This window comes from Nothoprocta perdicaria, unplaced genomic scaffold, assembly GCF_003342845.1.
Source record: "Nothoprocta perdicaria isolate Ctin4 unplaced genomic scaffold, notPer1 scaffold_4, whole genome shotgun sequence".
Taxonomy (NCBI): domain Eukaryota; kingdom Metazoa; phylum Chordata; class Aves; order Tinamiformes; family Tinamidae; genus Nothoprocta; species Nothoprocta perdicaria.
Window position 1 is genome coordinate 10,072,253 of NW_020455643.1, and position 15,787 is coordinate 10,088,039.

At 44.1% G+C, this 15,787-nt stretch overlaps 1 protein-coding gene across 1 annotated transcript in view; it reads left to right on the forward strand.

Annotated features, from left to right (window-relative positions):
* LPP (LIM domain containing preferred translocation partner in lipoma) overlaps positions 1–15,787 on the forward strand; it is a 201,495-nt gene that overhangs the window by 136,457 nt on the left and 49,251 nt on the right. Inside the window, exon 7 of the mRNA XM_026045353.1 lies at positions 1,381–1,504. Coding sequence (XP_025901138.1) covers positions 1,381–1,504 — 124 coding nt within the window. The remainder of the gene's footprint in view (positions 1–1,380; positions 1,505–15,787) is intronic.

Genomic DNA, 15,787 nt, shown 5'->3' on the forward strand with positions numbered 1-15,787 from the left:
TCCTGCTCCTGCTGCTCCCTTGGGTGCAGCATGTGGGGTAGGTCAAGATGATCAGGGACGGGGGTAATGGCGAAGAGCCCAGCATGGGCTCTAGAAAAACAAACGCGACAAGGTCAGAAAAAATGCAGGAATTTGGTCGTTGGAGTGGCTGATAAAAGTATTGCTAAGCACAGTCTTGAGCACTCCTCTGCTTTGATATCTCACTTGAAATTTCTTCCTTGCCTGTAAGAAGYAAAGTTAAAAAAAGCATGAAAGTATTAGTTAATTCTCTTGCAACGCTGTGAAGCTGCTGTACTCTGTTGAAAATGACTGACTGAGATTTATCGTGTCAGGTGCATGTAGTCTCTACAAGCTATAGGTGACCAGTGTTTTGTTTCTCCAGTTATTCTGTTTTCTTTCCATTCAAACAGGTATGATGCATGGACAAATACTTGCCTCTAGATTAACACTCATCAGATTGGGATCTAAGGTCCAATCCCTGAYGAAGGCAGGAATTAACCAATTAAATTACATACTTTACTGAAATACCGTATTTCATAAATAAGTTAATTTTTGCATGCAAGGCTTTCAGGAAAGCAGCGCWTGCAAGGAAAGCTGTCGTCAGCATCTTTTAATCCTGAAATGACCGAGTTCCTCATTGCTCGCACCAAACTTAACTTTTTCTGAAAAACTCTTAGGCCCTAGAATGTTTCTGTGCTTCTCAAAATATGCCCATTCTTCTGCTGGTTTTCAGGGAGACGACTCACTGAGATGGACTGCAAATATTTTATGCCAGCTCTTAGCACATGAGGACCAAGAGGTCTCAGTTTCTAAGCACATATTAAAACCTTTGTGTTCATAGTACTAAAAATCTGTGGACCACCTTCTGCTTTCACTAATGTTAATAGCAGGATTTGTGTCAAACAAACAAGCAAAGAACATAACTAGCAGTTAGGGATTATCTCTGTCTATATACAATGCCAGTGTAGGAAYGACTGCTTTAGTATCTTTTCTGTTGTGTTGTTAAATGGTGGAAGCTTTTGCCAAATCCAAACTGAAATGCTTCCAAAGCCTTTTTCAGTGTTGGAAAATGTTTGTATTGAGTTATCCTTGGAATAATTTTCTCCTTTATTTATTATTATGTGCTTACCCAGTAGACACCTAATTATGAGGCACAGAACACTTCTCATTCTAAGAGGATATATAGCACTTTACTGGATGTTTTTCGGAGTCCATTTTCATTACGTTAAATGGGATGTTTACTTGCATGGATCCCTTGGGTGTTGAAAAAAAGCAAAAATAGGACAAAGAATGAAGTTTAACACTGAACAGCTAGTAGACCATCTTTGTGTGGGGGAATGCTTTTACACCACATCACAGACTGTTTGTCTTTTTTTCCAGAGTGGGTATCCAAGYTCTGGGCCTACATCAAGCACTCCTGCCTTCAGGCCTGAGGATGAACTGGAACATCTGACCAAGAAAATGCTCTATGACATGGAGAACCCTCCCTCCGATGACTACTTTGGTGAGCACTGCCATGTCTCGTTGAATCAATCTGTCCATAGCCCCTCTCTGTATTTCCCAGGTTCTGTAATGAGGAGGCCTGACAGCTGYACTGTTAATGCAGTGACATTCACATTGATGGATTTGCATTCTATGCTTGGGTTGGAAGTGTAATCATCCATAGGAGTTTCTCTATAATTTCAGTATAAATCTCGTGCTCACTGACTGCATGTGAAGACTCTAAACAGTCTTTCTAGTTACAAACTTGAATTTTTCAGTGTCGGGTTCATTTTGACACCATCTGTCCTTGGCTTCTTTGCTACAAGGCTGAACTCAGGTGTGGTACTCTGTCTCACCTGTCTCTCCATCCCTTTCGCCTTGTACTTGCAGTAACTCTGATGGGATAGATGCTTTTGCTCCTGAGGCACAAGTTCAGGTTACCTATATACTGGCATAAATCCAAAGGAAATCCATTTTGAGTCAGTCATGTTAGTTTTACATGGACGCCAGTTGGCCTAGAACTGTGTCAAATGGATGTGGAAAGATGATTCTGGACTGACTGGCTTATTATTATCTCTGTCATTGTTCTCGTCTGGAAAAGGTTAGAGATGATGTGCTTTTTAAGTAGCATATAAATTTGTTATCTCAGGAATCTGTAGGCATAAAATATGTATCATATCACTATATAAAATGCTTATACAGATTCTAAACTGCATTTGAAGCCAAGAGACTTGGGCATATTTGATGTTTTCCCTGTCTGTTTTTTACAGGCTTGGTTGATAGAGTTGTTGGGAAAGAAATTGTTGTCGTTTGCTGAGTTTAAGGCCATGGGAGATGATTCATTTTGTCGTCTTTACTTTATTTTATGACCACTTCTTAAACATTGTCATTTAGCCCTTAAGCCTGGGATGCACATTCTAGTTGGACTAAGCATTTCTGGCTTAAAGAGACTTCAGTGATTTTGTTCAGTCAAATCAGGTGAGACCAAGGTGTCACTGGTGAACGAAGACCTTGCAGTGACAAGGATTTGATGAAATGAGAAAGTTGAGATCTTTACATCAGTCATTGGCCTGTGAGACTAGGGTAGACATGAGTCTCATTTTCTCCCAGTATCCTCTGGYTCTCATTTTCATCATCACAGCTAGAATGTCTTCTCTAGAGACCCTGATAATTTTCAAAGCTGGTGGTTAGCACAGCTCTGAGGTATGTGCCAGAATGACTGACTGAGAGAAGATAACCAGAGAGATTTTCTGTGCTACTGTAGAACTGTATTTGACCCTATCTCTGCCCCATATCCTTTTGTGCACACTCTGTAATGTTTTAAAATTGAAGCAACAACCAGACAAACGTAACATGTATTTAGCTATTAGCATGTGTGGGTGAGAGGGAAAAACCTTTTTCCTGTTCCCTTCAGGCAAATGGCTAAAGCCCTGAAGCATGAGATTTGATTACAGTCCTTTTCTTAATGCAGAGCTGTAAGTGGCATGAGCAGGTTGAGGGACTTGAAGCCCAACCCGTTCTCTGCGTAGCTCAGAAAGGGAGGCAGGTCAACAGAGAAAATGGAGATTCACAAGACCCAAGGTCAGAGAGGACCTTACCATTATTCAGTCCAATGTCTTACTCTCAGTTTCTCCCAGGAACTTGATTGAATCATGACTTAAAAAAAAAAAAAAAAAAAAAAAAATCTAATCTTATCTTAAAGACTTCAAGCAATGGTGAATCAACCACCTACCCTGATAAGCTGTTCTAGTGATTAATTTTCCTCGCAGCTCAGAAATTGCTTCCTGAAGTGGAGCTTTAGTTTTGTTTAGCACTTGTACTTATGACGCTGAAATACTGGGATTTTGCATGCTGTACCACTAAGATGGTTTGATTCTGTTTGGGGGACGTAGTACATCAAATCTTTTTAATCCTAAAGGGATACCTAGCTCAAGGGATTGGGATATAAAGTCTCTCAACATCAGGTCATCAATGTGATTATCAGATGAAAGGTCAGACTAATGCCATGCCATTAGCTCTTAATTTGACAGGAAACAAGGAAATGGAAAGCAGACTCCAGAGCATTCACAAATGTTGATAGAGTTGTTATTATAAATAGCAGCATGATCAAAGGTTGAGTGACCGTGATGCAAACTAGAAGACTAACTCCAGACAACAACCCCTCTCCTAACTTGGGTGGCGATGTTTAATGAAAAGCTGTGGTCTGACTGGTCTTCTGATTGCACTGAGTCTGTACCACTGAGCATCATCTGAAAGGAAGCCTCCAAGCTTGGCTTTCTGGATGTGCAGAACAACAACGTGATGGGCTGAACTCCTCAGTTCTCTCTAAGCATATTTTGCCCTATGCAGCAATTTGGGAGGCATACCCACAACTAATTCCAAACCTACAAGAAGAATACAAAACAAAACTAGCAGTGCTGSGGCACAACAACTTTTTCTGGTTGGATGAAAGCAGAGGTGGGTACTGCTGTGATCCTCTGAGCTCTCTTCCAGTCTGAGCTGCTCTTTTAGAAAAGAGGCCTTTAGGATCACATAGGATGAGGCCTTTTGATATGGTAGTGCAGGCAGGGAGTTTTGTAATAATTCTGGCTGCCAGAGGTAAATATTCATCTACCTGAACTGTCTGCAAATGGAAAATTGGGAAATGGAAAGAAGAAATTGAGGATAGGAGGGAGGAAACAAAAAAAAAAAAAAAAAAAAAAAAAAAAAAGAGTTCTTCAACTTTGTTTAACCAATCTCTCTGTCTTTATTTGTTTAGTATGGTAGCATGGGTCGTAGAAGGTTCGTATGGCACATTGATCAGATAATCAGAAAAAGGATAAATGGGCAGAGACGTTGACTCTGATTTGCATTAAATATCTTGTGCCGGAGGTCTAAATGCCATGGTAATTGTAGCATACCAGATAGCTGTCAGCTAATCACTTTTATTAGTTTGAATTTGGAAAACTGGATTTCAGCATGTTAAAAGTTGGTTAAGAGCTGATAGGTTTTGAATTGAGGAATCTAATTAACCTTGCTAGAAAGCTGCAAGGCGTTATATTAAGTCATGAAAATAATTTGTTGGAATAATTACATTTGAACTGTCAGGCTGGAGAAAGGTCATTTTACTTGTCCCGTCAGCACTCTGCATCTTTTCTGCAACCATCTTGCTTCTGCAGTTTTACTTGCCATATTCCTGGGTTTGATCAAGCCATCTAGCCTCTGGAGTCAGCGTGGGCAGTGTGGAGGCTCCTGAGGAGGATTAGGGCCACTAAAGATTTGTCACTCTTAGCTCTGGAAGCRCTGCTTGATGCTGCTGGGAGGCTGGTGGAGCTCTGTTTGGGAGCAGGACGCCTTATGGTCTCTGAAGGCCTGTGATCCCCTCTGAAGTTCCACTTGGGTGGAAGGTACTGAAGGTGTTTTCAGGTCCAAAGGAACTGTATAAACAATCATGACCTAGAAGAAAATCACCCAAGACTTGGTGGCCCATGTTGCGTTACTGCAGGGGCAGGGTGGCTGGTGAGGAGGCAGAAGGAATGTGCCAGAGACCCACTTCAGAGCTGCAAGATCACAGTTTGTGGCCAATGGTGTCCTGGGCCACCACAGCAGAAAAATGCAGTCACTGAGAAATCCTCTGGCTGCCACTGGCACATCAGTGCTGAAGCATGGACATATCAGCACTTAGAGTAATAATTTTAAATAAGAAAAAGTCTCTGTGAATTGTTAGGAGTTAAGCAAGCCTGCTGGTACGTGACACAACTTACCATGACAAGAGATGAATCTATAGAAGTTGTTTTTTAGTCAACATAAGGCATTAAAGCTGCTGGTTTTGCATTAAAAATGCAGAGATCACAACTGGACCATTGTTTGAAATCTTATAGAAAGAAATGTCTTCCAGCAGCTTTTCAGTCTCTATTGACAGGCAGTCGGTGCTGATTAAGACTGGAAAAAAACCATTAGGGCCCCTCATCTGCAGTTGCCTTCTAGGCTATGTCCCAGCTGAATCCCTCTCCACAGCAGAGGAGTTTCCCTCAGTGATGGGAAGAAACTTTTGCTGTAAAGCATTCAGAGCTACCAAAGGAACCCCAGCTTTTTGTATCTGACCCCACAGCAGCTCTCTCATGGTTGCAGTGTCCTGAATGGGTGCCTTCCAGGAGAAGAGATGTTCTAAGAGGCTCCCCAATCTTCTCATTTTGGTCATTAACTGACTTTGATTTCTCTCAGAGTTGTCACTTTGGGAGCTGTATGGTTTCCCATGCATATTTACCAGATGTGGTCATATGTCCAGACTTTAACAAAGGGAGAGGTGGTGCTGAGCAGGGAGAGGGCCAGACCAGCAAGCAGGATGCTTTGTTCTTTTCCTGCCCCTCATTCTCCCACAAGATCTTTGGCAGATTATTTTGTCTCTCTGCTCACTTTCTCCCCCTCTTCACTCTACTTGCTGTGCATTTAATCTGCATAGTCCTTCAGACAGGAGCTGATTCAGAGTGGTTCTGTGAGTGCCTCCCATGGAGCAGGTTTCATCTCCAACAGTGCTTTGAGATGCTGCATMAAAAGTAAGAGTAAAGAATGATAAGTGGCACCAGTGTTGGGTTTGCCAGGGCTCTGATAGTCTTTTCACTCACTGGCTTTGTCTCTCTTTGACTTCTCTACCTAAAAATGCTTCACTAGGACCAGAGACCTGGCATCAAACATTGTCAAAGGCATTTGCTACCCCTGGGAACAAATGTTGTAGATGGACAGATTCTAGAGATAAGAAGACTCCCTAGGTTGACCAGTTTGAGCTTCCTTCAGTTCATGGTACTTTTGTTTGTGTTGAAATGGCTTCATGGACTGAATGTTTCTAGGATCTCTAAATTAAACATATRCTGCATTTCACTTCAGTCTTCTCAGCTGTGTCTGTAAACATCTCCTTTTTGGTCTACTTAGGGAGCCTTTTAGTTTCTTCTGAATTACCACAAAAAAAAAGAGAGAGAGAGAATAAAAGTTGGCATATTTTACGGTTCTCTTCTGAAGACATTTTTACTAAAAGATGTGACTTACTATTAAAAAAAAAAAAAAAAAAGTGATGTCTTACGCATGTGTTTTAAAGATGGGGTTTCCTACGCAAGATGGCATACGTCGTCATCCGGCCAACATCTGGGCCAGCAAACAGCAGGGCAGGTTTACAGCGACTGCTGAGCCGACAGTCGTTTTCTGTTACGTAGCTGCTCGCGGAAGCAGGACGAGTGGACGGAGAAAGGAGATCCCTTCCTCAACTGCAGTTTTCGATGTTATTTCCCACTCGGGAGCGATGCGCGGTGGCTCCTGCACCAAGAGGAGCCTGCGCTGGGGAGCCCATGGCGCCCRTGCCGTCACCATCCAGCTGTCCCCTTGCGGGCTGCCGCAAGGGGAGGCACCTTCCCTCTGCTCCCCAGGGGCTCCAATTACCCTGCTGAATGGCTTTCAGAGCCTCTTTCTGCAGTCTCACTTCTGTYGGGGCACGCCAACGCCGTCTGCCCTGCTTTCAGGGAGTCCTGTGGCTGCCGGCATCCCTGTGCYGCGCGGATAGGGAGGGCTCCAACAGCAAATGGGTACGATCAGCTCAGCAAAACCTGCTGGGGAGAGTTTGGGCCCGCAGTCCRAGTGGGACGTGGAAAAGAGATGAGCAAGGGGTGGCTGGTGAGCAAAAGATGCCATGTCTGCATAGATGGTCTCCAGCCATGACAAAGGCAAGAGAAGAGAGAGGTGAATATTATGGACAAAGAGACTTTGAGCTGATTTCCGCTATATTTCAGTGTTTAGAAGACTGCCCTAATCTTCCTRCTATACCCCAGTGGGCCGTTGCTGTAGAAGAAATACTTTGGGAAGCCAAGTACCTAGGTCATTTTTGCCTGGGATCTTAGCTTGTTATTGAGCGCACATCTAAGACCTAGCACAGGCAGCCCTCAGGAGTTAGGGAGGATCTTGCTCCCACAACCTCAACTTSCTGCTGCCCAGATGTGCCAGGAGGCAGGAGATTCACATCTTCCCTTCTTCTTCTCATCCACAGAAGGCAAGATGAGACTTCACATCATGAGTTTTTCTGAAACACTGTCACCTACTTCAGAGCCTACCACTGTTTCACAGACATGATGGCAGTCTACTTAGTCATATTTCTGCTTGCAACTGATTGAATGCAGACCTCATTTAATGGAGCATAAGTGTGGAGTATGAAGTTAGCATTTTAGCAAATCTTCATGATTACCTGTGTWCTGTGAAACAAAAATGTGTGCAGGTTATATTTGGAATTATTTTTGTTTTAACAGTCAGTAAAGCTGACAATTTCCTGATGTCTTCTAAGAGGAGTGAAATGTGCTAATGAATATCAGGGATGTGTCTTTCTTAAGTGGAGCAAAATTCTTTGAGATTTTTTTCAATATATTTAAAAATGAACATATATATGGGAAAAAAAAAAATCTGTGAGGCTGGAAATTATTTCTTATATTGCAGTCATACCCAAAGTGGGCTAGGCATTGCACAAATGGAGAGCAAAGCTCAACCTCTTTCTCCAAAACTTACCTACCTGGTAAGTTAAAATGGGCTGTTTTCTACCTCATGTCAAATTAATTGGCTGCTTTTAAGGGAGATTCTCTGTAGGTACATTGTCAAWTCACTAAAGTCCATGAATTGTGGCACTTGAAGGACACCTGGTTGGGAATCTCTTCTGGGAGAAGAATTGAACGCAGCTTATTAGTCTAGAGGGTTGTGGGTTGGAGGTTGGTCTCTTCATGTTAGATCTATTTTATGGCCATGAGTGAAACCAGGATTGTTCCATCTTGGATTTCAAAAGCACTAAAATTTTACAGTTATTTTAACAGGGTATATATGCATATGTGTCTACAAATGAGTGAGAATGTTTCTGGATTATAGTTTTATAGAAGTAAATTTCACTTCAGGTGGTGTTTTGGAGTGTTCTGAGCCTCAAAACAAGCTTTTTTTGAGTCCAAACTTAAGGCTAAGTTGCTGAGAGAGAGATAGCTAGTCAGGTTTGGAGCTGGAGCTGGAAACCACAGTTCTAGCCATGCAGTGTTGGACAAAACTCTGACTCCACTAACAAGGAAGCATTTTCATTTCTCTTTGTTTGGAGTTAGTTATGCAGTTATGCATATGATCGGACATAAAATTTTCTTTTTTGGCTTTCTTTTTTTTCTTTTTTTTTTTTTTAAACTGAATAGAGCTCTCACCTATTGTTTGAAGCAGGTTGCAGTAGATCTGCAGTTGCTTCYGTGTCATCTTGTGGCCTATTTGCCCTGCAGTAATATCTAAGGCCTGCTAGCCAGTATGTGGTCACGCTGCACTATGTGCAAATGAAACACGAAGGAGGAAGCAGTATGCATCCCTCAGAGCTCCAAGCCGAAAATACAGCGAGCAGGAAATGATTATTGTCCTTAATTTACAATTGAGGAGCTGACTGGCAGAGATGACTCACCCAGACTCATGCAGAGAACCAGTAGCAAAGTGGGAATTGAGCCTGGAATTCCTTCAAGTCCCGTGCCTTCCCCACAACCATGGCCTTGCTCTTATTTTATGTGAAAATAACAGAATGGGCTTGTGAGCCTTCTCTTGATGAGAAGTCCCAACTGCTCGGAAGGCTATTCCCAGCGTTTAAATCACAAGCTCTATTTTCCAGGGTTATTAACATGGCTATGAAAAGAAGAAAGGGAGAAAAAGCGCTTCAGGATCACACTTGGTAATCTTAACTGCTGTTAATTTAATGTACCCACACATGCTATCATGTTTCAGCATTTAGATAGTTGGTGGCTATTAGGAAAGCTGATAATTCACCATGGTAATCTATTACTTTCCAGTCTAACAACCAGCTTTCCGTGGGGGGATGGCATGGCATGACATYTGTTATTTCTTCTGTTGGTGTTTGTCTCGTGTGGTCTTTTTTGGTAGGGTGATTTGTCTCTTGCCAGTAACTTTTTGAGGTATTTTGAGTGTCAATTGAGCAAGGGGAAGGCCAGATTTTATCTGAGAGTGAAATGTGCTAAAGAAGAATTAAACAGCGCTGTCTCATTTGCTGAGTGTTCTCCAGCAGCCCTTTCTTTTCTGATGGAAATGCATCAAAACTGTTTGGTTCTTTCTTTTCTTTTTCTTTTTTTTTTTTCTTAAGGAATCGCTTTGACTCAGATTGTGTGAGATGAATCATAACCCACTTTCTCATCTGAGACGTGCAAAAAAAAAAAAAATTCCGGCTCCGCTGTCGATGTCAGCATAATCAATACGGAGTGTTTTTCGGTGGTGCAGAGAGGCAGGGGAGCATTAGAGGAATGAAAAGAATCAGAAGCAGCCGAACTGTCCTGCTGCTTTTAGTGGGCTCGCTGTCCTTGTGCCCRTAAAAGCGCCTTGCTGCTCATGTTGTCGCATCATCTGCAGTAGGTGCCCAGCGGCGAGGAGACCCTTGTCCCGAAGCGGGGAGCAGCTCTCGAGAAGGCAGCTCTGCCAGACCTTTGGCATGCTACCAGTAGCCAAGAGCGCGCCCGTTTTGACTCATGAACCTGCAGTGAGATGTCCCCCAGCCGGGCTACACCAGCACGGGTTTTATCAGCTGATAAGGAGAGTGTGTGGCAAAGCACGGAGCTGTCCGCAGCGCGGCCCGGGCCAGCGGAGCAGAGCRTGCTGGAAAACTTGAGCAGCCCTGCAGCTGGAGAAGCCGAGAGGGGAGGCCACATCTGATAGCATGCTGGCGGCTTTCATTCGCGAGCCTGCTTGTTTGCATTAAATTCTCTTCTCTATAGATACATTTTTTTCTAGYGTGCCTGCTTAAGCATGTAGAGAGGCTGTGTAGAGTTATCTCTGCTTGTATGTGTGCCGAGAGTTTAACCCCTGAGCAAGCCTGTTGGCAGCAGCAAGGTCAACAGGGGAGAGCACAGGTAGATATATGGGTGCTGAGAGCTGAAGAAATGAATCTCTACATGTATGCAGTGCTTTAGTAAAGTACCCTTGTAATAATATATATTCGTAGAGTATTTAGAGGCATGAGTGCAACCACCTTCCAAAGGGTAAGACACTCACCAGCGGTAAAGACAGGCAGCTGCACTTGAGATGCGGATGGTTTTCTCTCCTAGATCTTTCCCAATTCCCTGCTGCAGTCACATTAAGCTATTTGTTTAAAGCTGTGAGTCAGGCTGTGTCCAGTCAGCAGCAATAGTCAGCTTTAATAACCAATTTCCTCAACAAATTCTGGTTCCAGACAGTATCTTGAGAGGTTAATAACTTGCTATCTAGTAAGCACAAGTTCTGATTCTGTCTGGGCTGTTGGGCAAACTGAGCAGATGATGTGCAGCCTTTTCTCTGAGAGCAGGTTGGGAATGGGGAAAGTTTCTTGTGGGGTTTTTGGCTGTTTCTGTTGTCGTCTAAAATTATACTCTGAAAACAAAAAAAGAAAAAAAGGAAAAAAAGAGCTTCTGCAGTGCCACTGTTTCCTCATTATCTGCTTGCCCTGAAAAGAAAGTGAATTCAGCTGCTGGCTTCCAAAAATCCTGCAGGAAGCCTGATGTCTTTTACGTTGACCTTCTCCGTGTTGAGGCATAGCTAGGGCATGACAGCACTGACTTCCCACTTGTTTTTAACTCTGGGATTGTTTGTCCTCCTGTGAGCTAAGGAATTATGTCAGACGGMGCTTTCTTAGAGGGAGACATTCATAAGGGATGCTGGCTTAACTTATTTATGTTCCACAGAGCACTGTCGTGTGCAGTCAGCTCTTCTGGATGGGAAGGTCCTGGAGATCTGCATTGCCGGCATGGAGCTAATTCTAGTCACATTTTCCTGTTGTCATCTCCACAAGCTGGGCAGCTGCTTCTCGTTTCTGCCCCATGGCTAACACCAATGAGAATTTTGAAGTATATATGTGTGTGTGTGTGTGTGTGTGTATCTATATATATATACATATACACACACATGAGTGTATATACACTCATAGGTGTATGTGTACCTAGTGCAGGATGCTGCATGGACATTCTCTTCTTTTGCCTTCTCTGTCCCTACATCARCTGATCCGACTTTTGCTGTCTGCATGGTCTTGCGGACATGTCTGCAGTGCTGGCAAATCCTACGTGTGTATTTGGAGGAGGGAGGAAAACATGGAAGGAGGACAGGACTGTACTGCCTTTGACTGCAATAAGAGTGAACTTGGAACCAAGTTAGACATTTAAAAATATCCCATTGTGTATCTTTAGATGTCTAGAAAACATTGGCTTCTTCTAAAGATAGCAATTCAATAGGTGAAGAAAATGGAATATATGTACTACAGTTGTGCACAGTCGGTGAGTCACCATTTCTGTGGCATCCTTCTTTGGAGGGGCAAATAAGGGGACTCCAAAGGGATGTGTCAGCCATATGGCCAGGTCATAATGACAGCTTGTCATTTAGACCCTTTGAGGGTCCTGAGACCTTTGAAGATGCCCAAACTGACATCAGCTTGGCTAGAGATCTGGTTGATTAAATATAGTCTGTGCTCTCAGGAGATCTGTGCATGCAGTGGCTTCATATATGAGCTCTGGGGACGGCAGAGCGGACGGCAAAGCAAGATGCAGCGGAAATAACAATGTAAAATGAGAGATTCATATCTTTCCCCTGGGCAACTGTTTTACTAATTTTGTATCTCTCTTAGCTCTAACATTGTCCCTCAGTGGTCCTCAGAACCTCAGAAAGAGCTATTCTCTGGAAAAGGCTTTCTCTGCATTGCAGGAAAAGGAATTAGATGGGTCTTTAGGCTGTGGCTTCCAAAATGCCATCATTTGGGTTTGGAGAAGTTGCGTGGGTTTCTTGTGATGTTGGAATGATAAGCACCAGGTTGGTAAAATTCAGACTTTTTCCAGGTATTTTAATGTTTAGATATGGACCTGGAGCTTACCTCAAAAGCAGCCAACGTTCTGTCTAAACGGGTCTGGAGACTTCCCAGGAGGTACAATGTGCACATTATTTCACAGCATCTTGTGGGTGTGCAGGGGCTGCAATGGRCAGGCTTAGAGCAGTACAAAACAATGGAAGATGTTTTCAAAATGTGTATAGAGCCTCAAATACTTTGCATTTGCATTGGGTCTCACTTTGCTTGGTTGCTCTGTTTTGGAGCTTGCTTCTGCATGCCCTAGCCTTTCACGGGGTGAAGATCTCCCACACGGTTTCCTATGCCAATGTGTGAATAATAGCTTTCCCCGATCAGTGCATCYGACTTTGTCAACACAACCAAGTTGCATCATTTTAGGTGTAAATGGAAACCAACTTACTGGTTGGTAATGGAATGGAATGAAAACTGACTTAAACCAGTGCTGGCCCTCTGGTGATGGTCATATCAATTCGAAAGTTGCCTTAGTTTATATCAGTTAAAATCAGGCTTGGGCTAAACTGAAATGAGAGTCTGTAYACACACTCCAGATCTAAACTGTGGAAGGTCTAGGGGATTTCAAAGGATTCTGCTATCTCATGTAAACAACTCCTTAAGTTTTCCATGCTGTCATATCAGAGCACTTAATGAGGATCAAATATACTGCAGTCTTTGCCGCGAACTCCCGTGTATGTAGGAAAACTGCAAAGGCAGCCTTGAAATTTCAGAGCGCTACGATTTGCCAACTTCTTCCATATGGAGGTTGCTGTAACCAGTTCACGATGTGCAGAAGGTTTTTGAACACTCTGAGTTTTTGCCAACTGTCTGTAATGCCGCTGATGATAGCGTGTTCTGATGCCTGCCTAAGGGCATTGGGCTGGCAGGACCCACCATGACCTCTGGATGTTGGATGGGTCCYTTGTGAGGAGGGAGAGGTTTGGGGTTTCGGTTTCCATCAGCCCAAAATTCCTCAATCAAGAATTGTGTGAATAGCTCAGGAGACAGGGATTTGTGCCCTTCATGCAGAAACCAATTTAGAATCTCCCATCTTAGAAATGTGATGGCAGTAATATTGGGGCCTTGCGTTTGTGGATTCTGACAGCCTCCTCATGCAGGTCTTTAGGTTAAATGTCAGGACAATTTTTATGGCTGGGTAACCTAAAATTGTACCTTGCCTTTCCCATATCATGATAAATCTGTATTGGAACACACATTTTCCATGTCTCTTACTGTTAGTCGGCCTTAAGGTCCTACCAGGCCTTAAAGTCTAAACCATCACTTGAGACAGAGCATCTTTTGGGGCACCAAAGACTTTTATGTGCTTTACATTTAAATTTTTGGAATTCTTACTATTTTCTAAGGCTTACTAATTATGAATCAAAAGCTGTAGGATGTGTGAGAGTGACACATTCAATTGTGCAGATGGGTTTTCCACAGACTTTCCTTAAATAAAATAATAATTTTTATAAATATGGATCTTACAATTTGTACTAATTCACCTCCAACAGAGGCCGAACATGAAAACTTCTGTCTCCTTTTCCAGCAAGTTCTGAGACTGTGACTGTTAGGCCAGAGTAATAACACATGGATACCTGATACTGTACTGCTCCATCATGGGCTCCAGATATGCAGCATGTGGTTCAGACAGGTCATTTTAGAAATAGGAGAGTTATTGGTACTATTTTCCATCTATCTCTGCCAGTAAAAGCAGGCCTCATGACCCAGAGGATGAGCAGAATTGTAATTATTGTGTAATTATGTAAGTATAATTAATAGGTGTCACCAATATCAAATGTTATTTTAAAAGGACTTTCGCTCTCCATACCAATGTCAYATTTTAAGGATAAGATGTGTCTGGTCCTTCTGGAGCAGGAACAAGTGCTGTGTGTCCCCTCCAGAACGGGAGTGCCTTGTCATCCTACGTTGTAAAGCTCCTGTTGCTTGTCCAAGAGGAGAGTAAACAAATATTGGACCTTGCACCTGGTTGGAAAAGTCCCAGATTTGGAGGGAAGAAGGAGACTTTTGTCCAGTAGGTTGGTTTAATGGAGGGGGAAAAAAAAAAAAAAAAAAGTTAGTTGATTCCAGCTGCTCAAAAATTTGGAGTGATGGAATTTAGTGCAAGGGAATGGCTGATGGTTGGAGTACAGGTGAGGTGGTTTCCAGAGCCTGATGAATGTGATTTATGGCATGGCTGCTGTCGACACACAGACAGTGGAGGTTTCAAAACAGAAAGGAGACCATGGGCTGGTGCCCGATTATGAAAGGCAACGTTTTCAAAAGACCTTAAATGAATGAGGTGTCAATTGAAATTTGGTGGGACATCTTCTGATGCCAATGGATGCCTTTGAAAACCCCAGACCGCAAAGCTGTTAGGAATATGAGAGCTCCCATTTGTTTCAGGACTCAACTCTTGTGGGATCCGGCCTTTCTTCACCTTTCTTTTTTCTGCCTTTGGCAGAGCTAGACAGGTTCCCTCCCTGTTTCTCCTGTTTTTGTCAGATGTTTTTCCCCAGGCAGGCACGCGGAAGTGTGCCAGGTTGGTAGGCCAGAGCCATTGGCACAGGAAGCATCTCAGACTCAAAACTTCACCATTATTTGGTTGTTTTCACCTATTGTGCTGAACAGATCCCTTTGGTAAAGATCCCTTCATGGCACCAGCCTCCCATGAAGTCGTGAGGCAGGGACAAGCTGCTGAATACCAGCTGCACCCAGGCTATGGAAGAGTGAGTTGAGTCATTTGTGCCCAGCAGCGGATGTGATTTTTGGCTGGGCTCGAGTCTGGTGAACGTGCTGAGGGTGCCTGGCCTGGACTTGTGCAAGGGATTGGCTGGGCTTGGGGGGCAGGAGCAGTTTGAAGTGCACTTGCACAACGTGGGAACCCTCGGAGGTGAAAACCTTTAGGAAATGGGTTGTTGTTTGCTCCGTCTTTGCACAGTACCTAGCACTGCTGCAGCCACCACTTGACTCCTGAGTCCTGGCCGCTCTGTTCTGCCCTTCTGACTGGTTCAGCTCAGAGGAGAGCAAGGACTGAGGAGAATCAACCTACATCTGAGCCCTGGTTGCTCATGAGCCTGCGAGCAGCCGACCACTGAGCCCCTCCACCTGGAGGAGCGGCTGGGAGAGGGCTCAGGGCCGCTGCACAAGCACCCCAAAGAGCAGCCCGGCTCCTCAGTCCCCAGCTATATTTTGCAGCCATCACTTATATACAGGCTTATACATCACTTATATACAGGCTTGGGTGCCGCAGCCCCTGGCACTGCCCTCCGCGGCTCGACCAGCACGTCTGCTGGCCCGCGCGGGGCGAGCGGCCGTGGGACACCTGCGCGGGGGCCGACGGGCTGCCCCACCGCGGCGCGCGCCGCCGCTTCCGCCGGCCCCGCCGCAGCCAGGGGCTTTCTGTGGCTTCCCAAAAGAGGATCCTGAAATCTCACGCAGCAGAACAGAGCGCGCCCGGGGGGATCGCCCAGGAAATCCCCC